Genomic DNA, 26,448 nt, shown 5'->3' with positions numbered 1-26,448 from the left:
CAGGCAGGCGCCCGCCCCTTCAGAAACGCCCCGGCTCTTCAAAGGTCGCTCAGGCTCTGGACGCTGCTTCCGGAATGACCAGCCAATCCAAGTGGGAGTTTCAAAGAACCTTTATTTCACCTTTTTTTCCAGCAGTTATGTACAAGTACGACGGGGTGGACAGCCCGTCCGGGTCCCTCCCGGGTCCCTACAATACAACTCAGAGGGCCGAGACAGGTCCCACCCCACATCAACCCAATCACACACATCCTGCCGCTCAGTCTCTACCCAGAAGCCCGGATAAAAACGTTTTAAATAATGAATAGCCCATTTGGCTTGCATTCTGAATCCTAGCTTGTTAATCTGCGTTTGAGAGTTATACTGTAAATAAACATCATTATGGCTAGTGATTAATTAAAATCATTCATTATAAATACCAACCAGGTTAAATAACACTTTTTCTATCCCCGCCCCCCCTTGGGCTGGGGTGAGATGGTTTTTCTTGAAGTCATTTTTATGGAAATATCTTAATGTTTTTAAAGATTTTATTTACTTATCTTTAGAGGGGAAGGAAAGGAGAGAGGGAGAGAGTATCAATGTATGGTTACCTCTCCTGGGGTCCCCTGCTGGGAACCAGCCTGCAACCCACACATGTGCCCGGACCAAGCATTCGAATAGCAATCCTCTGGTTTGCAGGCCCAAGCTCAATCCACTGAGCTACACCAGCCAGGGCTCTCTTAGTGTTTTTTTTTTTTTTGTAATCTTTCTTCACCAACTGTACCCAAGGCTCTTCTGAAAACTGAGGACCTGCACCCTAGGAAGCAAGCTCTTCCCCACTCATCCTGGGGTTAAACCAAAACTTTTCCAGTGTTTGCCCCCAACCAAGTTTTGCAAAGCACCACCCTCTTCTCCTGTCCTAGCTCCCTGGAGATGGGTACCCTGGAACAGATCCCAAACATCCATGAAGTTGTCGGGCTTTCCGGTGCCTCACGCACAGGTATGTGCCCACCCCTGAACTTTCCTGAGATTAACGCAGGAGCCTTGCCTTTCCCTTTTCACCTGTTTCTGTCCCCCTCCCCCCATTACTGTAAATAAGATCTGCTCTGACGTAAGAAAAAAGTGACTGTTAAATTTACTTTTCCTTTAATAGAAGTTTTTTTCTTTCCTCTATAGGATTACCAAAATAGTTCACACTACCTAATTTCTTCTCCCTTAAATAAAAGAAAAATGTATGCAAGGTTATAACAGACACTTCTCTAAAGGTGCGGGTGGTTTAGCAGGTAGCACACTACCAGTGCACTACCAGTACCTTCCCCTTTCGCTGCAGTGCGGAGACCCATAAGGTGGATAGGTAGACAGGTGACTCGTTCCTCAACGAGCCCTTTAGAAAACAACAGTGTCAATTCCTAAGTCTTGCAGGGAAATGGCTTTCTGACAGCGAGAGGAAGAGAAACACTCCCATCGTGCTCTGGGCATCATCTCAATACCACGTAACTATGAGGCTTGGGGTCGGGCAAAGAAATTCTGAGTAACTCTTGAAAACAACTTTCAGGGTTAATTTCTTTTAAAAACTGACATTAACAATATAACCCCATAAAAACATCCACGTTAACCAAGAAAAATACTCAACTTCAATACAAGCAGAAAGAAAAATGGTTGTATAGGAAGTTCAAGATATACTCTTCAACGCACTAAATCGGAGAAAGGCGTTCTACTCCCAATCGACTGGAAAGCAGTCTTCCTACTACTCATCAAATGTCTGAAGTGAAAACATGTTCTCGTCTTCCATGTGCTCCAAAAAATACTGTCATACAGGTATTGTCGGGACAACTCAGTGATGGGCTCTACACAGCTTCATCAGATCAAAAATAGGCAAGGGCTTCTCCCCCACACCCCGAAGACAATACAGATAGTCTCTGAGCAGCAGGCAAGGGTATTTAATACGCGGTCACTTCTCAGTAGCGGTGGCTGTACCAGTCATTGTTGTTGACCTGGAGGAGCTCCGTCACAACCTGCAGGATGTTGCAATTGTGTTTCTTCAGCAGCCTCATATTCAGCTGCCTGTCACAGAATCCCATTTCAAAGAGATGAGCCATCAGGATGGCTGTCTGGTCTTCAGAAACAACTGGCTGTGTGGAGTCAAGAAAAGCAGAATAACATTTCTATATAATTTAAGTCATACTAATCTTTCCAGACTTATTCAAAATACTAGGTTAGATGCAAGGGAACGGCACTCCTGTCCGCATGCTACTGACAGGCCATCGGGGGTCAGAATGGGAAAGCCCTGTTTTGTAGGAGGTGTGGGTTGTTCTCCACGGGCAACTAATGAACTGTCCTCGGAGCTAGGAGGAGCAGGCTTCAGAGGGGACTTTTAGAAGGAAGTATTCTCTGGCCCCATAAAGGAGAGGATGCAAACGAGCTCTAGAAGCCCTACGAAAACAAAGGTGATTGTGAGGATGGGACAAATACAAGGAGAAGAAACTGTTATAGAAGTTGGTATGGGGAATTTAGTCATATATGCAAAAGAGCTGGACAAAACACTGCCTGCAAAATTACACCCTAGGTTACCTTCTAGGTTTTTATCCTTTAATTGTTATTGTTAATTGTTATTCTAATAATTGCTATACTATTATTTTCATAGAAGCGATCCAGGTAAGAGAGATCTAACACTCATTTACTCCTTCTTTGGGCCAAGCATTGTGGTAGACGCAACCTTCCTAAATCCTCCTAATACCTGCAACACTCTGACCCCTTCCATGTGCTCACTAACTGTACTGCGTATCAATTCTCCTTCTTTATGAAAATGGAGTTACAGAATAATTCCTATTTGGCAGGGTTGTTGAGTATTAAGATGGGAAAATATGTAAATGTGTTAAGCAATCTCTGTCATTTCCCTCTACGTGTAAATCACTATTTCCGTCTTCCCTCTTATTTCAGAATTATCCATCCTTCTTGCCAAACCGATCCTTCCAAGTGTACTTTGCTTTGTATTTCATTATCTCTAGCTCATTAATCTTTTCCTATTAATTCTCCTCTCATCTTCATTGTTAATCTTCACTACTGGCTTGCCCATGTTCCCCGCCCCCCCATCTTTAAAAATGCTTCCCTCTGCCCTGACTGCTGTAGCTCAGTGGATTGAGCACAGGTCTGTGAAGCAAAGGGTCACTGGTTCGATTCCCACTCAGGGCACATCCCTGGGTTACAGGCCAGTTCCCAGCAGGGGACGCATGAGAGGCAACAGTACATTGATATTTCTCTCTCTCTCTCCTTCCCTTCCCCTCTAAAAATAAATAAATCTTAAAAACATAAATAAAAATGTTTCCCTCTGACTTATGTATCCAAGCTTTCACTTTCTTTTTCCCTTTGTAATCTGGCTACTTCTTAAAAATTTATTAATTTTTAGAGAGGAAGGAGAAACACTGATTTGTTGTTCCACTTATTCATTCATTCATTGGTAAATTCTTGTATGTGGCCTGAACGGGAATCACACCTGCAACCTTGGTACACAGGGATGATGCTCTCATCACCTGAGCTACTGAGCAAGCCGGGTGAGCAACCCAGCCACTTTAAAGTGAGGCATTCTTGTGGTGTCAAAGTCCTCTCCTCAGTTCCCATTTCTGACGCTGCTGGCCATGTCCTCCTCATTAAGGTACCCTTGCCTAAGCTGCAGCACAGAACTCTCATTTGCTTCCAAGTTCTCAGTCTTTTCTTTGAAGGGGCCCTCCTTCTTTTCATGATCCTTAAAGGCTGCTTCTTGCTTTCCCCATTAGTCCTGGAAAATCTCATCCAACCACACGGCTCCTGCTATAACCTGTATACAAATGACCAACTCCGGGCCAAATCTTCCCCATGACCCAGATGTACACACCCAACAGCACCCTGGATAACTTTACCTGGATGTGCCTCAAATTCAGCACCACCCAAACTGACCTAATTTCTTCTCCTCCTGCCCAAATACATTCTTCCTGCACATCTTCTCTTAATGAATGGTACTAGTGATTGCCTAAATCAGAAACTTGGGATTTAACCTTGGCTTCCAGCCATTTAATCATAGTCTCCAAGTTCTGCCATTTCTGTCTACTTCTCTCCTACCCCTTTTTCCCACCTACACATGGATTCCCAAACAGATTTCCCAGCTTCCACACTAGAATAACTTCACAATGAACAAATCTGATCGTGTTAATTACTTTCCTAAAACTCTCCAATGGCTCCTCCCACTACTGTTAAACTCCAAACCACTTAACACAGCTTCTGCTTGTGAAGCTAAGGCCTTTTCTTACTCTTCCTAGCCCATATTCACCTTCTGGACTCATACTTCCAAGTCTGTTTACATGCTGCTCTCGGGCTACAATGCCCTTCCTATTTCACTTTCCTGGCAAACTTATTTTTTTCCTTTAGAACCTGGTTCAGGCACCATCTACCAGGAAGCCTTCCCTGCTTCCTGGCGGCCCACACTGGGCTGAGAACATCAGCAGCTGTCAGGAACACCAACACAGCATCTTACACTCTGCTGTGAGCATCTGTTTACCTCACCTGCTTCCCACCATCTACGGCAGGATTGCAGTCTTATTCATCTGGTAGCGCCAGCACTTGAAGAGCTCTCTACACATAACAGCTCTTCAATAAACATTAGGTCCTTTGCCTTTCCTCCCTCAACAGACCTGGCCAACGTCATACAGCAAGAAAAGTGGTGAAACTGTGTGTCACCCGAAGACTAACCCTAAAGCTTACGCTTCATACAATGCCATGCTCCTCTCCAACGCGGACAGAAGCCGCTGTTCTCCCCGACGACTTGAACGTGGTCCAGGAAAATAAAGCAGGCACTGACCTGCGCAGTGACTGGTGGTCCAGCAAACAAGGCCTTGTATGCAGAGGCAGCAACTGACAAAGCCCCCTTCACCAGCCCTCCGGCAATGCCGCTTCCATGGTGGTGGTGCCTGTGGAGGAAAGTAGCGTTATCCCCCTAAAGAAGCGCGAACATTCGAAGCGCGAACATTCGAAGCGCGAACATTCATTACCTTCCTACAAAATAACCTTAAGCTCTCATCCTTAAAATGAGATCCCCTTGAGAAAAAATCAGTTGTAGAAAAGAATGTAACTGTTTTGACATCAATTTCATAGCTAAAAATCTTGGCTGAAGGTAGGGCCCAGTTCCACTGCTGCAAGATACAGGACACTGCGGAAAACTCCCAACTCTGGTGACCGTGCCAGCTTCCAGTCCCAGCCGAAAACTAATGTGCTCAAGGGCACAGCAGGGTGTTGGCAACCTATCTGCTCCCACCATCACCTCAGGGGACACACCTCCCAAAGGAAATGTAGTTTTTGCAGACACTGTAGGGAGGAGCCCACCTTGATAAAGCTGACTGGGACCGAGAGGCAGCTGTGTCTGAGATGACTGGGACAGAAGGGCAGGTGTGCCTAAGAAAAAGGTACTAAGATGCACAGTGGGCTCGCCCTCCCTGCCTCCTCCTCTGGTGCTAAAGGGTGGGGCTGCATTTGAGGGCACTCCTTTCCGTGTGGAAGTGAACACTCCGAACATCAGCTTGAGCCCTCTGTTCAGCACTGTTCACAAGCTCTAGAAGTAAGAACAAGGAGGGATGGTGGCTCTCCTCCTCCGCTCTCTGAGCGGCACACGCTCCGAGAGGCTTGTTTAAGCAGATGCAACACTAGAGTATCCACTTGCTTCTGAAGAGGAGGCTGCACAAGGTCCAGTTACCTTGAGTGGTCATAGCTCTTCTGTCTGCTGTTTACAAGTCCCGATGAGCCTCTGGGCTCTAGAAGCAAAAGAGCTGTTGGTTAGATGCAGCGTGCACAGTGCCCGGTGTTCCCTACCGCTTGGCAAGGCTACCACTGGGGCAGGGGGCAACCTTGCCACAGTGCTTAAAGCCTTTTTTTAAAATAAAATATTTAGAAACCTTTCCAGGTGGTTTAAGGGATGTGGAGAAACTGTCCAGAACACAATGCAAGGTGACTGGTTTATTAGAAAAGTTCTGTAATCCTACCACACTGAGTTATTAGTTAGGTCCTTTTTTGTTTTTTGAGGAAGAGTGCCAAGTGACTTCTGAGGGTCTACTCACAACTTCAAGGTGCAATATTCCTTGTTTTATAGACAAGAAAACAGACCCGCAGGTGTCACAAACCTGCCAAACCACGGCAAGGTCACAGGGTGAGGACACGTGGAGCTGGGGCTAGAACCAGACTGGTCTGGCTCCAAAGCCTGTGTTTTTCTACCCTAGCACAATGCTCACCTTTATGAGGTCTCATTTAATAAACACTATGCTAGAGGAGCAGAAGTCACAGGGCGAGTTTCTAAAAACTGCCAAGGATCACAAAGACAGTGCCTATTACCTGGTTTCCATCAGAAAAAGAATGTAGGAAAAGAGCTGCAGCCCAGCCTGCTCATTACCTCCTGCGATCTGATCAGGGACTGCAGAAATTTCTGGCATGGTGACTGGTAAATCCACTCCTGGGGAGCCAGGAAGCTGTGCACAAGGAGGGCTCCTTCAAGACACAACATGGAAAGTAGGTTGAAAGGGCACCTGCGGTAATGGTAGGGACACAGAGCACAGAGCACAGCTGTGCCAAATTCTTTACAGCAGCTTCACATTTCTGGTCCGGATCACATGTCTGACTTTAGGGACCAGGTGAGAAAGGCTCACTCTCTGGTTTTGTCAGCCAGTCAAGCTAGGAAGACTGGTGGCAGTCTTGTCACCTCCCCCTGCATCAACTGGTGCTGATAAAGGGAGACACCTCCCCGGGAGAGTGGTTTATTTTAGTCAAGGCTTCACCACTTTCTATCCTATGAGAGCGCAGTGACGTAGAATTCAGTAGAGCATTAACAATAACTTCTGACTTTATAGTATACTCTGTCTTTTCATAATAGATTATACTTGCTAATTATACTTTATCGGGTTGAGGAGAGATGCATTTCTGCTACCTTTGGCCACGAGTCAACAGAACAGGGAGGGAGGATACAGGGATGCTTGTGTTTAACACCCTGGCTCTCGATGGTCACAACATGTAGACACATAATACTCGGATAATTAAGATTAACTAAGACAAGTATGTCTTTGAACCCAGATTACACAAATACTGGGAAGTACAACTTTTATTCATTTAAATGGGAAACAGTCTCTTCCCATGCTGGCAGGGAGCGGATTTTGAGATCGAGTTGATTCCTGTCTATTTCACCTACGCAGAACAGCCAGCTGGGGGGGGTATAGATGGTACCTGGGAAGTTGTGGTGGAGGCCCCACCACCTCTGGGACTAGGGGCACTGTGTCCAGAGTCTGTGAGATCATGAGGATGTCACTGATGCTGTGCCCCTGGGGCTGCTTTCCCCCTCCAGGGGGTCCTTCCCCAGCCTCGACTGGTTCCTGCCCAGCCTCAACCCCAGGATCGCCTTCAGCCCCTCCTCGCTCCAGGCCCGGCTGCGAGAGAGCAGAGCTATACATGGAGTCTCCCAGGGGCCGGCTGGTATCAAAGCATTCAGGCAGGATGATGATGTAATCCTCTGAAGAAGCAGAGGACTGACTCTGAACTTCATCTTTGAGCTCATCTTCCTCCTCCTCCACAACAGCTTCTTCCTCAGTGATATGAACCATCTCCTCTCTCTCATCTCCAAGTGGTCCCTCTTCAGGTAAGGCAAATTTCACTAAAGGATGAAAGCAACCAATTTTAAGACATGAGCTAAAAAAAGCCCCTGGAGCTCCTCTTATCTGGTAAAGCCTTGTGGGTCATGAGCTACAACTATAAAAGCCAGAGGAGCCATGGCTGGTATAGCTCAGTAGATTGAGCGCGGGCCTGCAAAAGCAAGGGGTCCCAGGTTTGATTCCTAGTCAGGGCACATGCCCAGGTTGCGGGCCAGGGCCTGCTCATGCTCACTGTTCTCTGGACTGTGGCCACTAGAGAAAGGAGACAGTTCAGCTGCCGACGGAGGTCTCTGCTAAGGAGCTCTTGTCAACGCACAGGAAGACCCCTCATCGCATAATCCCCGCAGCACACTAGCTGCTGCTCCTCCGTGGCCTGCAGCTGTAATTCTGTCCACAAGTCAGTACAGAAATGAGTTATGATGGCTGCTTTGCTCCTGAAACTAACTAAAACAGCTAGGTACAGTATGTAGAACCTAAAGAAACAACCAGTCTGAATTGTAAGGAAGGTCACCAGGTCTCCACTCTCTGTGAAGAGCACTTCTCTATCTACTCAGGCCTGACCATCACAGTTCAGGCGCCACCCTCCTGGTGCCAGAATTCAAGACACTCACTGTGCAGGGACTTCTGTCTGCAGGGCGGGGTGTGATCTGGGGCAGCGTCCAAGGTGAGGGATCGGATTACAGTCTCACACACGAACTGGGTCCCGCTCAGGTCATCTTCGGCCTCCTCTACTGAAGTAGTAATATTCTCAGCCCTCCCCTTTACTGATGCCGTGGAATCTGAAAAGACACGAACCTTGTCTCTACTTGGTGTTTAAAGCGTTGAGAACCTTTCTCCAGTCCTGTGCCCGTGTTGATACTATGGCAAGGAACAGCTGCCAGCTGTGCCAAGTCAGGGTGAGGAGGCTTTAAAAAATGAGGTGCTACAGAAAACCCATTTGCACACTAAGGTAAGGTTAGTCGGGAGGAGGGTTATGTGTCAAAACAGGGTGTGATATGGAAGGGGAGGATGCAAATACTTCACAAATACTTAACCCCTTACCAGAGAGTGCTTTAAATCCCGCCCCTTCACTCTCTTCCTGTATCTGCCCCAAGCCCGGCTTCTCTATTAAAGGACTGTCATGTGGCAGAGGAGACATGCAGGGAGTCATATCTGGAGAATGAAGACAGGAGAACCATCAACAAAGAAAAGGCATCATGTCATCAAGTCAGTGTCCAGAAGCAGCAGCTCACAGGCTTCTTGCTTCCTACAGGGTTAAAATAAACCCAGGGATGTGTCAAGACCTGTTGTAAAGAACTTCTCCAGACTATTAGGCGAGTATCTTAGACCAGTGAATCAATCAACACAGAAAGGAGCATAATCAGTTGTTGGGCCCAGAAGACATGTCCAAGACAGAACCATGAATGTAAAGGAACAAAGGGACACAGACATCTAGAGGAAAATGGAGATGAGAGTCCCTTTATGGTGGAGAGGACTCACACAAACTTGAATTGTTGCCTGAGAGACAACAGGGAAAAAAGGGGAAATGGACACACAGGCACGGTTTTGGTACCACACTGCGGGAGACCTCCTTGCCATCCGTTTACTCAGAATAAACTACCACCAGACATAGGCTATGGTTCCTTCACGCCTGTTAATAAAATAAACGAGGTGGACTGAGGGACATTCTTACCCACAGGAGTGTTGTGGGGCACTCTCTCCAACTCCTGGACAATGTTTATATCCAACAGCTCAAAGGACAGCAGGTCCTGGGGGAAAATGGGCAACATTAGGTGGTACACGCTGGAGCTGTGTTTTGTCTTCATGGGACTTGCCAGCCACTGAGCTCCACATTATAGAGTAAACTCTGTTCAAATTCATGCCTCACATCAGTCAAGTGAAAACAAGGGAGTTAAATGGAAATCAGATGTTCAAATAAACAAATGACAGGAAAGAGAGAAAATGCAGTGTGGGTGAAGGAGAACCGATAGGCAGAAATGAAGAGGCAACTAAAGGGAAGTTGTGGTGAAGCACAAGGCTGAGTTCCCATCTAGTTTAAAAACTTGTTTCTACAGAGCTCCTTGCAATGTGATGCATCTGACTGAATCACGGTGGGCATCTCTACATGCCGGGCACTGTCTCTGGCTGGATCACTTTCCCTTAAACAAGGCGAGAACTCTCTCCCCAGTATTTGTCCCTTGCCCCTCAAAAATGCTCAATCTTCCACCTGGGCAGTTAAAAGGTCCACAGATGGGATGTAGAGCTCCCTCTTGCTGGCAACGTTTTTTGTCTTCTGTGAGATACAGGTCCCTTTCCCTTCTGTCTGCTCAGCTGCTTCACCAAGCTGAACTTCTTCTTTAGCCAGAAGAAAAGCTTCCTACAGAGAAAAACCATTAGGACAAATTTTAGGCCCTTTGACAGAACTCAGAGAGGCAAGCTGACAAACAATGCTGCACCTCACGTTTTAAACTTTTTGTTTCAATATAGTTTTAGGGAAAAGTTTTCAATTAGCAATAATCGCGTCTCGGATAAACCTCATTGGCTACGATACTGCCACTGCACAAAGCTTGTTTCAATATAATTTTAGAGAAATGTTGCAAAAATAGTACAGAATTCACTTATTACCCCCGTTCACCCAGCTTCCCATAATGACAACTACTTAGATTACCCATAGTAACAATAGTCAAAACTAGGACAATACCATTAGGTAACTAAATTTAAACAGTAAACAATCTAAAAAAGTGTCCAACTAATACAGGGAAGTTGCCTAAAAAAAACTGCACCAAGTAACAACTAGGGCAAGACCTCATTAGTATTTAAGGAACACATGTAAGGGACAGTCAGGAGAGACGAATGTTCAGGAGCAGAGCCATCGGCCCGGCAGCTCACAGGCCAGCCAGGCAGGCCTCCTTGCCCTGGCATGGCGAAGAGGTTGGCAGTGCATCACTACAAAGACGTACAAAAGCACGGAGGGTCACCTGCACCGGATCTTAAGGGTACACAAGCAAAGCTCCCCCGGGGACTAGACCCAATGTACGCTTTTTAGGGAGGATGGGAGGGTGGTAAAGCTAGCCTTTCTAGATTTCTGGAAGAAAGACCAGCTGTGAGTGGGCTTTTTTGGTTCGGGTCACCCCTTCCAATGCTCACCTCTTTCTGGCAGTTGAGATCATCAGCTTTGCTTGGGCTGATCATGCCCTTTTCAATGTTATCAGAGCTCTCTGTGGAGCAGAAGGGATCCACTATGATACTGCACCAGACCCGAGGTCCAAACTGCTGGCCTTTGTGAGAAAGACGCCAATGGGAAGTATATGTTCCCTCCAAAGCTGGGGCAATGAACTCCACAGACACAATCCCCACATGGCCAGCCTTCAGGCAGGGAACCAAAACATCCTTCTTTTCTGTCGAAGCCATAGTTAGGTTTCCCCACATGAACTTGAGCTGAAACGAACAGTGACAAGAGAAAGAATGCAAGCTTGCTAGCTGAGCACTGGGTCACTTTAAATCACTTCATCTTTACATTTCTGTGGGAGAAATACCTTTGTGTCTGTACTCCATTTGACACTTCCTGTATTTTTCATCCTCCAGTGTTTGATAAACTTGGTTCCTGGCTGAAGGTGAGTCCCGTCAGGCAAATTCTCATCCACGAATGCTGCACTGAGGGTCGGTGTAGCTGAGGCACAGGGCTGCAAAGGGAGCCTGAACAGAAATTCAGACACTCAAGTCACTTGCTGTGGGATGTGACAGTTCTAAGTAATGAACATCACAGTCTGAGACTCTGACTCCTGAGGATGGACTAATGCATTCGACTTAAAGTAACACTCATTAACATTTTTTACAAACGGAAGACAGATCTGATTCTTGAGCTAAAAAGCTACGATGAGAATAACTAAAAGCATCTATAAATAAAATAGCCGCAGAGTCAGGCTTAAAATATTTGCTCCTTTTGCTTCAAATCCAGATTGCCTCCAGTGAAGAGAGGTCACCCCACCAGTTCTGGACCTTACTGGTTTCTATCTTTCTGAAGAAGGCGACAAAGGAAGTGTCAAAATAAATGTTAGGATCAGAGAAGAAGAAATTTTAAGAGTCTGGGTGTTAGAGCCACCAATAAACATGAGGGAAACTGGCTGACGTTCCAGTCCTAGAGGGCTGGACCTCGAGCCGCCCGGGCCGCAGGCTTACATCAGGGTGTTGGACTGCAGCAGGCCTTCGGGCCGGCCCGAAGGAGACCTGGGGCTCTGGAGTCCATGGATGGAATTCCACAGATGAATCTTCCTGCGGAGTTTAAGCTGCTTTTTAAGTTCCTTGACTTCTGCTTTGCGCTGTTTCTTCTCGGCTCGCAGCCTTTGCTTTTCTGCTTTAAGAAAGTTCTTGTCAACCTGTTTCTGAAGCCTGTGAGATAACAAAGAACAGTATTAAAAACAAACCTCACAAATCCGGAAGCTATTTTGAGCCACCTGGGGTCTCCATTAGTGTCAGCTTCTAGTTTAGTTTTTCTTTTAATTTTTTAATTAACACTGGTCAATCAAGTTATATAGGTTTCAAGCATATAATTTAGTTTCTTAACCTCTTTCTACAGTTCTCATTTCCATTTCATTAGCTTTGGATAACTGTCCCAATCATTGCACATCAACCAGAAATGGACAGGAAATAAGCAGACTATTTGTATTTGTAGTTTTGTGATTCACAGCCTGTCACCAAAACCAAGAGGCCAAACAGAGAACACGTGTCCCATGTATATGCCGTTTACCTGGCTTGTTCCAGAGCAGCAGGAAGACGAGGGGTAGAGAACCTTGAGTGACAGAATGGTTCCGAGGAACCCACAACAGGTCTCCGCAACTTCAGCAGGACATGGTTGGAGTCATGGGCATATGGCCCCGATTCACAGTCTTCACAGATATTGTAAGAGGGGCAGAGACTATGGGGAAAAGAAAGGGCACAGTGGGAAGCACCTGAGGTGCAGAAACGTGAGACCAGACCTCCACATTTGCTCTGTTACCAGCTGGGTGGGTAACCTGAGCATGCCACCCAAACATGCCATGTCTTAATTTTCCCCATTAATAAAATGAGTACAGTAACATTTAATCTCTATTTCAAAGGAAAATCTACAGGAGGAAAGATATGAAAGTAGAACAGATAATTTTTGGTAATCTAACTTTATTTTGGGGAACATAATTTTTGTCTGGCTCTGTTAATTCTAATGTGTATCTGAACACAACAATCCAAATAGTTATTCAAATACCTTTTCTTTTATTATTTATTTATTTGTTTTTAGAGAGAGGGGAAGGTGGGGAGAAAGAAAGGGAGAGAAATATCAATGTGTGGTTGCCTCTTGAGCAACCATACCGGGGACCTGGCCCGCAAACCCAGGCATGTGCCCTGACTGGGAATCAACTGGTGACCCCTTGGTTCACAGACCTGTGCTCAATCCACTGAGCCACACCAGCCAGGGCTCTTTTCTTTTATTTTTTAAGGTTTATTCATTCTCATTTGAGATAGAGAGGGAGAGAGGAAAAAAAAAAAACCACACTGATGTGACAGAGAAACATCAATCGCTGCCTTGTGCTCATGTCCCAACCCGGGATCAAGCCTGCAACCCAGGTAAGGTGCCCTGACTGGGAACTGAACTGGCGATCTTTTGGTTATGGGACTACGCTCCAACCAACTGAGCCATGCTGGCCAGGGCAGATATTTTTTCTGCAGATATTTTTCTGTGGGTGTAAAATAGCTGTCTCTGATCCAAAGCTATACCTGATGCTCAGAGATAAGAGTACATACAGTTTCCCATTACTTACCCAGAATGCCACGAAGGCCCACTCTAAGGTCTACTAATACCTCTTCGTTCCCAAGTGACTGCTTACCTGCACTGGTAACGCACGCCAAAGATCCTCCTTTGGCAGCTGCTGCAAGAAATATGCCAGTTGAACTGGTTTTCTGGCAAAAACAGCGTTTCCTCTGAAATAGGCATTGAGACCTCTGAGGGACAGGAACCCAAGGATGAGTTCTGGAGGACAAGCTTCTCATGTAATCTCTGTTCAAGCTTCTCAACAGTTTCTTTAACCACTTGCTCTCTGAACTAGAACACAGAACAGAAGGTTGGGGTGGGGTGGGAAAATCCCTCAGTGCAATACTGGGAAAAGGCATGAAGATACCAAATAGACTTGAAACCTCATCATCTGTGCTATAATGTAAGAACATAATAAACTGCCAATATCTGCTGACCGAATGAACAGAAACATATCAAAAGAAAGTATGTTTCTCCCATAGCTAAAATGGTTCAAAAAAACCCTAAGAAATCCTTTTGATGAGTGAATTTCCAACTTCTTCCTTCTTAAGCACAGAGATCTGCCCCCCTCCCTCACATCCTTAGAATTAAACGTTCTTTTTCTGGTATATCACTGCAAAAGTTGAGAGCTTTCTTTACTGAAACTACTCTAGTTTGGAAATTATTAGCTACCAGAGGCAGTAGCCAATTGGGTTTGGTTTTCTACTTCTTCCACATCCCACACGTTGTTGCTAAAACCCAAGCCCCAGGGAACACTCACTGTCTCCAGGTAGCGTGTGAACCAGTCCGGGGGCTTGTCCTGAGGCTGGTCTGCATCACGGGGAGCAAGTGGAAACTGCGACAAGAAAACAAAACCAAAATCTTGGAAATTACTTTTTATTTCTATTTAAAATAATTTTCTTGAAATGTATTGTTTTGAGTTTTGAAGGGTCTTGGTCAAATAAAATGTGATAAAAAAAGAGAGACAGTATGACCAAGTATAAGAGAAAAATAGTCTCTGTGTCATTCTATTCGCCTGACTCTCCAAAAGTTACCACTGTTACCAGTTTCGAAAAGTCAGACAGAGCCCTGGCTGGGTGGCTCAGTTTGGCTGGAGCATTGTCTTGTACACCAAAAGATTGTGGGTTTTATTCCTGGTCAGAGCACATGTCCAGGTTGTAGGTTTGATGCCCAGTTGGAGCGTGTGCGGGAGGCAACCGATTAATGTTTCTATCTCAAATTGATGTTTCTCTCTAAAAATCAATACACATATCTTCGAGTGAGGGGAAAAAAAAAGGCAGAGATGGTCATCATAACTCCCATCTTTCTTAAGAGCTCAAATCTTACACCAGAGAGAATGAAATGCGAAGCTTAAAAAAAAAAATATGGTGCTCTGACTGGTATTGCTTAGTTGGTTGGGTGTCATTCTGCAAATCAAAAGGTTTGATTCCCGGTCAAGGCACATGCCTGGGTTGTGGGTTAGGTCCCCACTTGGGGGCACAAGGCAACTGATTGATGTTTCTCTTCCTCTCTTTCTCCCTCCCTCCCCCTCTTTATAAAAATAAAATAAAATAAAATCTTTTAACAAAAGAGAAATAATTGTAGAGACAGGTCCATTTCTTCCACACCTGTGCTGCAGGTTCCTCTGGGGTCTTCATATCTGCTCCCAAGACTCTCACCAGTGAAGAATAATGTGAAAGTGGCTTCTTCCCTGCCCTGGAAACTGGGTGTTTTTCTGCTACAGCTGGGGTTGGGGCTTCATCAAAAACACGATGGCCTTCATGGACTTGCATCTGCAGTTGGTTTCCCTGCTTAACTGCCATCTGAGAGCACATGTTATGGAACAGAAACATACTGTGTGATTTCCTTTTCCAAAGGCAAATTCAAACACACTCAAACAGGACTTCCGGTCAAGATAGTGGAGTAGATAAATGAAATACTTGCCTCCTCCCACCACCACATTAAAATGACAATTAAACACAGAACCACCATCATTCAGCACTGCCTGAAATCTGGCTGCATGAAAACTCCTGCAACTAGGGAATCAAAGCAGCAGCCAGCCCTGACCAGCATGGCTCAGCTGGTCAGGCATCATCCCACAAAGTGAGAGATTACCTCCTTGATCCCCAGCCAGGGCTCGTGCCTGGGTTGTGGGTTCGATCCCTAGTCAGGGTGCATACAAGAAGTGACCAATCAATGTTTCTTTCTCACACTGATATTTCTCACCCCTTTCTCCTTTCTTTCCCTTCTCTCTAAAAATAAACAAAATCTTTTAAAAAATTAGATACCACATTGAGAGTGGTAGGAGAGGCCAAGACATGAAGCAGGCTGGTCCCAGACCCATGTGTAGGAGATAAAAATTGGGAAGGATATCTCGGCAGCAGAGGTCCCCACTGAGAAGCAAGGAATCCCAGGCCCATACCAGGCCCCCCAGCCCAGGGTTCCAGCGCCAGGAAGAGACATCCCCATAAATTCTGGCTGTAAAAACCAGTAGGGATTGTGGCTAAATGAAACACAGGGCTTCTGGAGTCCCAGGAATTTCCTCTTAAAGGGTCAGCAGGGGCCATTGTTCCTTTGATGAGCCCTCTCCCCACAGAGCTGGCAGGTGGGGGGTCATATCTGAGACTCTATCAACCTGGTTCACACTGTTCGTCCCACCCCATCCAACTCTGGGGCCCACCTAAGCTGTTTCCAGTGGGTTTTCCATACAAATGGCTTGTCTTGGCTCAGTCTTCAGGTTTTCCTAATCTCTTAAGTGAGCCACATCTGGCCTCAGTGAGCCCCATACCTCTGCTTACTGACCCCTGTCTGGGCACTAGCAGCAGCTGGCCTTGGTTCACAGCTTGGCCTCTCCTGGACACCTCTAAGCCCAGCACAAGTAGCAGCCACCTGCAGATTGCTTTGTAGCTCATGTCAGGCGGCTCCGGGCAGAACACGTGGCAGTTGACCTTGGCCTGCACCTCCTGGGAGGCCCCAGAGTCAGCTCACACAGTGGACAGTTTTAGACCACACCCCACCACCTCCATCAGTGACAAATTCAAGGGGCAAACTCAGCAGGCACCAGAGTCCCACTGAAGTTAAGTCCTGCTCTGTGGGGTATGCCGTTACACAGCTGAAAGGCAATCACAGCCAACCTTTGCAGGTGATTGGCCTGGGGGTAAATCCCTTCTGCTGACATGCCAACAACAATCAAGGCTCAACTACAAGAGGGGGGAAGAGGGGGGTATACACAATCCTCACAGCGAGGGGGGAACACCCTGCTTGGGTGATCAGGGCGCCTGTGCCAGGAACCTACAGAACACCTGCTACATTAGGCCACTCTACCAAGCCTGGGAGATGTAGCAGCTCTGCCTAATTCACAGAAACAAACACAAGGAAGCTGCCAAAATGAGGAGACAAACACATCCCAAACAAAAGAACAGAACAAAACTCTAAAAGAACACATTTAACTGAAATGAAGATACATTACAAGGAATCAACAGTGGAGAAGATGAAAGTGAGGATCAAATCAGAGATTTGGAAGATAAGCAAGCAAAATCAAAATCAAAACCAAAACACCCAATCAGAACAGCAAAAAGAAAAAGGAATAAAAAAAAATGAGGATGGTGTAAGGAGCCTCTGGGACAAATTCAAGCATAGCACCATTTGCATCATGGGACTGTCAGAAAGAGAAACAAGAGGGCAAGAAACTGAAAACTTTTTTGAAAAAATGACAGAAAACTTCCATAACTTGGCGAAGAAAATAGGCATACAAGTCCAGGAAGCACAAAGAGTCCCCAAATAAGAAGAACCCAAAGAGGCCCACACTAAGACACATCATAATTAAAATGCAAAAGATTAAAGACAGAGAATATTAAAAGGAGCAAGAGCCCTTGCCAGTGTGGCTCAGTTGGTTAAAACGTTGTCCCACAAACCAAGGTGTTGTGGGTTCATGGGTCCTTCTCTCAATCAGAGTACATGCCTAGGTTGCGGGTTCGGTCCCTGGTTGGGGCACATATGAGAAGGCAACTGATCAACATTTCTCTCTCACATTGCTATTTCTCTCTGTCCCCTCCCCATTCTCTAGATCAATAAGAGAAGTGTCCTTCTCTCATGTCTTCGGGTGAGGATTTTCTTAAAAAAAGCAGTAAGACAAAAGCAGTTAGTTATCTACAAGGGAATTCTCATAAGACTATGAGCTGGTTTCTCAACAGAAACCCTGCAGGTCAGAAGAGACTGGCAAGAAATACTCTACCCAGGAAAGCTATTACTTAGAATCCGAGGACAGTGTGTGTTTTGAAAAAGAACGAGTTAATATTTGAAGCCCTGAATGGATGGATGCAGAGAATTCCAGACAGAAGAAACATTTCCAAAGATGGCCAAGACAAGAAAAAATAAAGGAAGTTTTTCTGCTCTGCCACTCCAGCAGAAAGGAGGATCTTTTCCTGCACAGCAACCACCTGACCAATGAGACTGTTCCAGCTCAGCCAATGAAAAGCTGTGACACTTCCAACTCCCAGTTCCCTCCAATTAATTCTTTGTTTACAACAGCCCCCTTTCAAAAGAACAGTCCTGCCCTGGCCAGTACCTCTTTTGGCTTGAGTGTCCTCCCCATAAACCAAGATCACTGGTTCAATCCCAGTTCCCCCATCAGAGCACACACAAGTATCAACCAATGAATGCATAAATAAATAGAACAAGAAATTGATGTCTCTTTCTCTTTCACTCTCTCCCTCCCTCTAAAACCAATTTAAAGAAACAAAACCAGTCCTCTCCTTTGTCTCCTGAACTTGGGTGTGGTTCACCATTAGACCATTATGTCCAGAACTGCAATTCTTTGTTGTTCCTGAATAAACCCATTTGGTGGAAAAGAAAAGAAAAAAAAAAAAAAAGGATAGGACAGATAAAGAACTTCTCAGACAAGAAAAAACTAAAGGAGTTCACTACCAAACCAATATTATATGAAATGTTAAAAGGTCTTCTTTTAAGAAGAAGAAGGAAAAAAGGGCAGAAATATAAACAATAAAATAGCAATAAATACATTACCAACAATTTCATCTAAAAAACAAAACAAACAAGCAGAACAGAAGCACTCATAGATACTGAGAACATTTTGACAGTTGCCAGATGGAAGGGGGTTTGGGGAATGAGTGAAAAAGGTAAAGAGATTAAGAAGTACGAATCTGTTATGGAACAGTCACGGGGATGTAAAAGCAGAGCATAAGGCATATAGTCAATGGTCAAGGCATACAGTCTAACAACTATGTATGGTGTCATAGGGTGCAAGACTTATCAGGATGACCACTTAGTAAGTTATATAATGTCTAATCACTGGGATGTACACCTGAAACTAATATAACAATGTATGTCAACTATAACTGAAAAACAATTTTAAATGAATTAAGAAATGACACTGAAACAGAAGAGGTGTGGTAAATTACACTGAGAAATGTCTGTTTCATTAAATCAAGTGACGTATCATGTCAGCCTGCTGTTTCTCTGCCAAGACTGTTAACTAGGAATGGTTTTGTAATTAAAAACACAAAAGTAGGTTTTCAGTGCAGCACTTTATTAGGTGAGATTTTTTAAATTAACTGGGTTACTACTTTTCTGTTTAATTGAATTTTATGTAGGTCTTCCTTTATGGATTTTAATCTCAACTTTTCAAAAAAGTCAATACCAGACTACCAGAACCTGAGACACTTCAAGTTATATCCTATAGTAAAGTGTTTATTTTCCCGGTAAGAATAATGTTTTGGAAACCACGTTTAAGTGGTCACTCCTTTTTTAAGAACATCTTAAAAGTCCTATTTTGAAAACTCTACTTCAAGGAGCATTTGAGGTTCCATGAAGGTATTTCAGTGTCCAAATAATTACAAGTCCATGGGGCTTTACCATCCCCAACTTGTCACCCAGTGACAAGAGCTATTCTTCAATTATTTCACACATTAGGCTTCTTTTTCCTTTTTTATAAGATTTTATCTTAGAGGGGTAAGGAGGGAGAGAGGAACATCAACGTGTGGTTGCCTCTCACATGCCCCGTACTGGGGACCTGGCCTGAAAGCTAGGCATGTGCCCTCACTGGGAATCAAACTGGCGACCCTTTGGTTCACAGGCTCAATCCACTGAGCCACACCAGCCCGGGCAAGGATTCTTAAGATTTCATTTTAAAACATTCCATGGCCAATAATTTTGAAAGATATTATTTAAATCAGGGATCAGCAAACTTTTTAAAGGGCCACATAAATATTCTAGGCTTACAGGCCACAGTTTGTCACAACTCTGCTGTTATAGCGGAAAAGCAGCCACAGACAATACATGAGAAATTAAAATGGCTGTGTTCCAATAAAACTTTATTTATAAAAATATATGGCCAGCCCACTAGGTATAGTTTGCCAAATACCATTTTAGACCATAAATCAAGAAGCTTTTAGTAAAATGTGTGGTAAAGCTTATAGAAAAAAAAATTGTTTAAGAAAATAGGGCCCTGGCTGGTGTAGCTCAGTGGACTGAGCACAGGTCTGCGAACTACAGAGGATCGCAGTTCGATTCCCAGCCAGGGTACATGCCTGCGTTGCTGGCCAAGCCCTCAGTAGGGGTCGTGTGAAAGGCAACCATACACTGATGTTTCTCTCCCTCTCTCCTTCCCCTCTAAAGATAGATAAAATCTTTAAAAATAAAAAGTTAAAAGTAAATAAACTTTGAAGCAGCCCAATTAAAAAAAAAACACAAACCTATACATTAGGACCTGCCCCTTGCTGAGTGATACGCCCTATTCATCATAGTTTTCCTAAAATTAGCTTTTTCTCTGCTTATATTCATTAGTTTCTCCCCATGGCTAATGGAATTCAGGTTCACGTTTTAGTTATAATATTTTTAAATTATTTGAAAATAAGATGCAAAAACCATTACCTTAAGTGCTTCTTCATATTCTCCTAAAAGAACAAAAAATACATACTGTGATATTTGTTCACCAGCCCAAAAGGTTCTATTAAGTACAGCCAATCCTGACTTTTAAGAATTCCTAGCTTACACTGCTTACGTATAAACAGCTACTACGTATTGGCTGGCAAACTTCCTTCTCATCGCCTTGCAAACAGATGCCACTTATAGGTGAGCTCTCCCCTTTAAATTCCTCTCTTTGCTACTGAAGCTTCCGGTCATGAAACCTCTACCCAGCTCCCATACACTAGGCTTAGTGAAGCTCAGGACTCAGGGAAGTTCGTGGACAGTGTCAGTACTATCATTTCCGCTGGTTAAAATAAGCTTTTGGAGGGTAGCCTGGGATCCTAACCTTCAAATATAACATTGTTCCAGTGGGAAAGTGCACTCCAACCTCTAAACAGCCACCTTATAAATCAGCTCCTGGAATACCACTTGTTTATAAATTGACATTTACATGTACACCAAATCAGAGACAAATGCGACACCAAGAGAATAAGCTATATGTGTTGAACTGGGAGGCATATTTTCAGAAGATTAGCATCTTAAATATAAGAGAACCTCCCATTAAAGCTGTCCTTAGGCGCCAATGAAAGGCACCTACCGATATACAAAAATTGCTCTAAAATAAAAATCTGCCAGGTAGCGTAATACCCATGGATGAGGGAGTGCAATGTCAATTTATTGTCTACCCAATTCTACTCTAAAAAATGAATACTACAAGATGAAGTGTATATGGAAATGCATACATCCATGAACAGATGAAGGCTTTTGACTCACCTTGGCTATTGATGGATACCTGTAAAAAAAAACAAAAAACAACAACAGTGAATTATAACCCTCTCACAACTGAGCAGGTTTCTAGGATCAGCCTCACAGGATAGGTACAAAATCTCAGGTCAGGGGTTCAGCTTTTCCAGTACCATGAGCTACTTGTAACTAATAATTAAGAAGCTTTATTGCCTAACTACTTTATTCTCTTTTATTTCAGGTACGTTAAGCAGCAGCATAATATAGTAATTAGGAGCCTGGGCTCTGGAACCAGAAGGTATGGACTGAACCCCTACTTCCAAGCTTCTGTGCCTTTGGGCAAGTTACTTAACCTCTCTGAGCATCAGCTTCCTCACGGGTAAATAGCAATGCTAATAAAGTACCTACCTATACGTAGTATTGTTTTTAAACTGACACACTGTTAACTACTTAAGGTTGGCCATTATTATTTGTATTATTATAAACTAAGTGGCAATTTGTGATATACTTAAAACTTAAAATTACTATATAGTTTAAGTTATCTCTCAAATTTTTTCTTCAGCATTGCTTCCTGATTTCTCAACTCGATTTCAAATGTCACCTATCAACTTGGAGCATGCAATTATCAAATACATTTAAACCACTACACAAATGAGGTAAACAGCATTCTGAACTTTCTGAGCCCTTGACCGGTCCTGAGATAAGATCCCTAATTCTCAGTACCTGGCAATAGGTGCCATAATATACTTTACCTCTTCATTTTCCTCATCCAGGTATTTTATCTGAATAGTGTTCAGATCAAAGGAAACTTTGACCTGCAAATGAAATGTACACAATCCATGATCAAAATATCAAAAAGGTAGTTTGTAAAAGAAACCTGAATGTCATAAAAGAAAGAATGGGCATAAAAAGTAAACATTTCATACAGTTAAAAACAATACCACAGCCCTGGCTGGTGTGGCTCAGTGGATTGAGGGCTAGGTCCCCAGCAGAGGGCCTGTGAGAGGCAACCACACCTTAATGTTTCTCTTTCTCTCTTTCCCTTGCCCTCTCTAAAAATAAACAAAATATTTAAAAAAAAAAACACAAACAAAGTCAAAACACAAACAATGGGCTGGGAAAAATACCTGCAACTCAAAACAGACAGAAGGTTAGTATCTGCAATACACAAAGAGCATCTGCAAAACTGCTAATAAAAGATTAACGACCCAGGTAAAGTGGGCAAAAGTGTACAGAAATGTCATAGAAAAAGAAATCAGATAGGCCTAACATATATGAAAAGATGTTAAACTTTAATAGTAGTCAAGAGAATGCAAATTAAAGCAGTGAGATGTCATCTCAACAGAATGACCAAAAAAAACCCATTAAAAGCCATAACATCCAATGTTGTCAAAAATTTAGGTTACTATATTTCTGTGCTGTGCTACAAGTGTTTTGCAAAGTACTTAGCAGTATTCATTAAATATTAACATCATATGTCTTTTGGCCCATTAACTCCACTTTGGAACTTTATCCTACAGAATAGTGCATAAGTTATATACAAAGAGCAATTCCTTGTAGTTTATTTTATAGGTGGGGAGTGGGGAATAGCCCTGGCTTGTGAGGCTCAGTGGATTGAGTACTGGCCTGAAAACCAAAGGGTCACTGGTTCAATTCCCAGTTAGGGCACATGCTTGAGTTGCCAGCAGGGTAGGGGATGTGTGAGAGGCAACCACGCACTGATGTTTCTCTCCTTCCCTTTCCCTCTCTCTAAAAATAAATAACATTAAAAAAAAAACAAAAAAACAAAAAAACTTTTGACCTTGAGAGCATTATGCTAAGTAGTCAGACACAGAAAGGCAAATAACGTATGATTTCACTTATGTGGACTCTTAAAAATAACCAAATACAGACACAGAGAACACACTGTGATTGCCAGAGGCAGGGGGTGGAAGGTGGTTAAAAGGTACAAACTTCCAGCTGAAAAAACTGTAACTATGTCTGGTGATGGATGTTGACTAGACTGACTTACTGCAGTATGTGTATAGATCATTATGCTGCATACCTGAACCTAATATGCCAATTATATCTCAATTAAAAAGAAAACATAAACAATCTTTCAGCAAGGGATGGTTAAATTATAATACCACACAATAATACTGTGGACAATCTATGCTTTTAAAAAAATGAACTTGGATTCTTATCTACTCACTGAAAATTATTGAGTAAAAAAAGGAAGCTGCACACTGTAATGTTTATAATATGATCCCAGCATGATGTTTGTATGAACATGGGAAATGTGGGTAAATACACGTAAAGATGTTAACATTACCCCAAACAGGTGGGAACAATGGATGGAGGGAGGGGGGGCAACAGAGGGACATTAACTTTTTTGGATGGTTTCACTTCTACTTCATAATGGGCACATATTACACTTTTATAATTTAACATGATTTTACAATAAAGAGAAAAGGCAAGCTGTCAGCTAATTTAACTACTAGGAAAAAAAATAACTGTTTGATTTTCAGATCATCTGACAAACCAGAGCCAACTTTCTGGATACCCATGTACTGTCTGGGACAGTGTAACGAAGTTATCTGCTGGAGGACAGAGGGCTGGAGGGGACTACAGTTTGCCGTCTCTCCACGATTTCTTTTTTTTCACTTGCCATAACACACAAGCAGTTAAAAGGTCTTTGCTAACCAGGTAAAAGCAGGTTTAACCAAAGGGTTTTGTTACATAAATAGTTACACAGGAAGTAAAACACTCAGGACTGCAAACCAAACAAGAGTACAAAGGGCAAAAGAAGAGGAAGGAAAGCATTAACCAGCGCCCACACCTAGAACCCTGAGCTTCTGTCTAAGCACCAGTAGGAGCTCTCTATGCTCAACTTTGAAATAACCTGTGACCTAGCAATAAAAGCAAGCAACCAGGGCCTGCAAAACGTAAGTTCTATCTTAAAATGGCTCACAAACCACAGGAACATATTTGCTCTCAGGCACATATTTGCTCTCAGGCGAGAGAACATTCCTTTGGGGCCTGGTTAGGGCGGGGCCCACACCAATCCATTCCTCAGACTGTTTCTAAAATTAATAGGTTTTCTATGTTCTAGCTCTCCTAGTAACTTTACCTTTCCTTTCTAAACTCTTTGAAAGAAATTTATTTATTAGAATATTGCCTTTACTGGAGCACATCTCCTATGTGAATACTGAATCCTTATCAAAAATAATGTTCCAAAAGGCTCAGAAATGATCATTATAATGACTCTGCAGCTATGAAACAACAGTGCTAAAAATAGCTACCTTTGCAGGAGTGGGGGGATCTATGCTTCAAGGATGGAGAAACAAAACAAAGTTAACACAGCCCTGACTGGTGTAGCTCAGTGGGTTGGCAACTGTCCCCCAAACTGAAAGATCGTCAGTTCCCATCAAGGCACACAGGCCTGTGCAAGAGGCAACCAATGTTTTTTCTCTCACATATTGGTGTTTCTCTGCCTCTCTTTTTCCCTCCCTTCCCTTCTGTCTAAAAATAAATAAATAAAATCTTTTTAAAAAAGTTAACACTCACCATAGCTTCAACATCAGCCCACGTTGTATTCTCTGGATCAGAAACCAAAAAGCTTTGAGTTTCATTTTTAAAAGTAACATTTAGTGTAACCTGTGGTTCCATGTTGTGGGACTAGAGATGAGAGGAAGAGCAAAAGAAAACACATTAGAAAGAGTGTAAACTGCACAAACATATATTCAACAAATACTTCTGAGGATTTAATCTCCCCCATGAGTATGACAACCTCACAATGTTATAAGGATCAAATAAAAATGTGTGTGCAAGTTCTCTGAAAATGTTACTCAAATGTAAGTTATTATGATAAATCAGTCTTTAGAACCTAAAATGATTCTTTTTTCCACAGAGTCAGTACTGTCCTGTGAAACAATTCAAAACAACACAAGGTCGTTTAAAAGGACCTTGAAGGTTTGAGGATCAAAATTTTTTTTAATCCAAAAACAATTATCCCCCAATTTTTGGTCATTCTTTGTCTCCACCTAGAGTCAAGTTCACCACCAAAATATTAACACCGGTTTCTAGCAATCCTGCTGACCTCTAGTCGTAGGGAAGGCAGTTTCGAAGGTCCTTCAAACTTGGAAAGAATTCCCTGCCAGCTCCCCAGAATCTTGAGCAAAACAATCAGGGAAATGAAGTGAGTAAATCAGTCTGCCGAAAAGTGGGGCTCCGCAACAGTCTTACTTTTCAGCTTCCGAGGAACACACTTCCCACTTTTCCGAGTCCCGAGAAAACTAATCTTCCTCCCCTTTTCTCAAATTATACAACTGGAAATCAGTTGAGATACTTTGGAGCTCATCCAGCTGGTCGGCTGATGAGAAAACAGGAAGTGGGGGAGGCTAGCTTAGCTGGATCATATCCAGATCTTCGTAAAGAACTGCCGTTCGGCTTGTATGTGAAAATTCTTATAGCGAGAGCAAGTACCTTGAACTTGGGGAACACCAAAGCTATCTATGGCTAGGCCCATCTGTCCTTGCAGGTTTAAAGACAATAAAATCATGAAGCTGGCGCCTAGGCCTTCGGCTTTTATTAAACGGCATTATTATAACTTCACGCCACTGACTCACCTTCGCTTGGCACAAGTCAGCTTTTCCTCTACGTTGCTTTTTTTCAGGATACCAAAAATTTCTGACGAAGCAGACCTGGGAACCTGAGCTTTGATTACTGTCTCCTCCAGAGGCTTGTACAAGATATCCCTGACGTTAGAATGTGTGACCTGGAAAGCTGGGTGTTTGACAACACAGAAAAACGGCACCTTTTTAATACCAGAGGTGCCTGCCCAAGGAGGCTACTTCATGAGGTTCTTAAAAGAGGAGAGGGACGGGGCGAGGAGGATGTGTGGTCATTCTTTCTTCCTTCTTGCAGACTTCACGTTAGTCTCCCAGCTATTGTTTCCTAGCACTCCATGTCCCAGAAGTGCCACCACCCTCAGGATCCGCTCCTTTTCTTTGCCTAGGCCCTGTTTGTGCCGGTGAATCTCAGCCTTCCCTCAGCAGAAGCCAGCCGCTTCGAGCCGTGGCCCCTCCAACCCTCCGGCGGCATCCGCCCCCTCAGCCCCTTAGCGCAAGTACGGCTCTTCCCATCCAGCCACTGAAAAGAACGGCTGTCCCCAAAAGCGGAAAAAGTCGCCCCTTTTCTACGAAGGGCTCCTCCTTTGAACTTCCCCAAGCCCTCTCAGTGCGACGTGACCCAACCCCTAGGTAACCGCAGCAGCTTTCTTACCAGCTTCCCGCCCCCGGGGGGCGCCGCCTGAGGCCACTGCAGGGACCGTTCGCTGCCAGCTCTGCTGCTACCCCTGCGGGGTGAATCTAACATGGCGGATAGAGACCGGGCCTAGTTCCCAGTTTCTGAGTTTCCGACAAGATG

General features: G+C 43.9%; 1 protein-coding gene and 1 pseudogene across 4 annotated transcripts; both read right to left on the bottom strand.

Moving 5' to 3' along the window:
* Positions 1-92: 92 nt before the first annotated feature.
* On the bottom strand, positions 93-26,412 carry NBR1 (NBR1 autophagy cargo receptor). Of its 4 annotated transcripts, XM_037148611.2 has the most exons (23): positions 26,305-26,395; positions 25,650-25,806; positions 25,121-25,192; positions 24,589-24,699; positions 21,795-21,857; positions 21,073-21,091; positions 20,263-20,285; positions 15,000-15,194; positions 14,153-14,227; positions 13,469-13,683; positions 12,358-12,525; positions 11,790-11,999; positions 11,147-11,306; positions 10,758-11,048; positions 9,838-9,987; positions 9,304-9,379; positions 8,673-8,783; positions 8,243-8,410; positions 7,210-7,633; positions 6,386-6,480; positions 5,696-5,753; positions 4,808-4,916; positions 93-2,108 (listed from the first exon to the last, which is right to left on the bottom strand). In XM_037148611.2, exons 4-23 carry the CDS (start codon positions 24,688-24,690, stop codon positions 1,935-1,937), a joined length of 2,886 nt encoding a protein of 961 aa, XP_037004506.2. In that variant the 5' UTR covers positions 24,691-24,699; positions 25,121-25,192; positions 25,650-25,806; positions 26,305-26,395; the 3' UTR covers positions 93-1,934. The 4 variants fall into 4 exon arrangements, with proteins under 4 accessions (XP_037004506.2, XP_037004498.2, XP_037004487.2 ...); XM_037148603.2 differs by lacking the exon at positions 25,121-25,192; XM_037148592.2 differs by lacking the exons at positions 25,121-25,192; positions 25,650-25,806 and having other exon boundaries at positions 26,305-26,412.
* Positions 10,054-10,178, bottom strand: LOC119052191 (uncharacterized; annotated as a pseudogene).
* Positions 26,413-26,448: the final 36 nt, after the last annotated feature.

The sequence above is a fragment of the Artibeus jamaicensis genome, unplaced genomic scaffold, assembly GCF_021234435.1.
Source record: "Artibeus jamaicensis isolate MK-2021 breed Jamaican fruit bat unplaced genomic scaffold, CSHL_Jam_final contig_2259, whole genome shotgun sequence".
NCBI classification, from domain to species: domain Eukaryota; kingdom Metazoa; phylum Chordata; class Mammalia; order Chiroptera; family Phyllostomidae; genus Artibeus; species Artibeus jamaicensis.
This window is presented reverse-complemented; position numbering and strand designations above follow the sequence as displayed.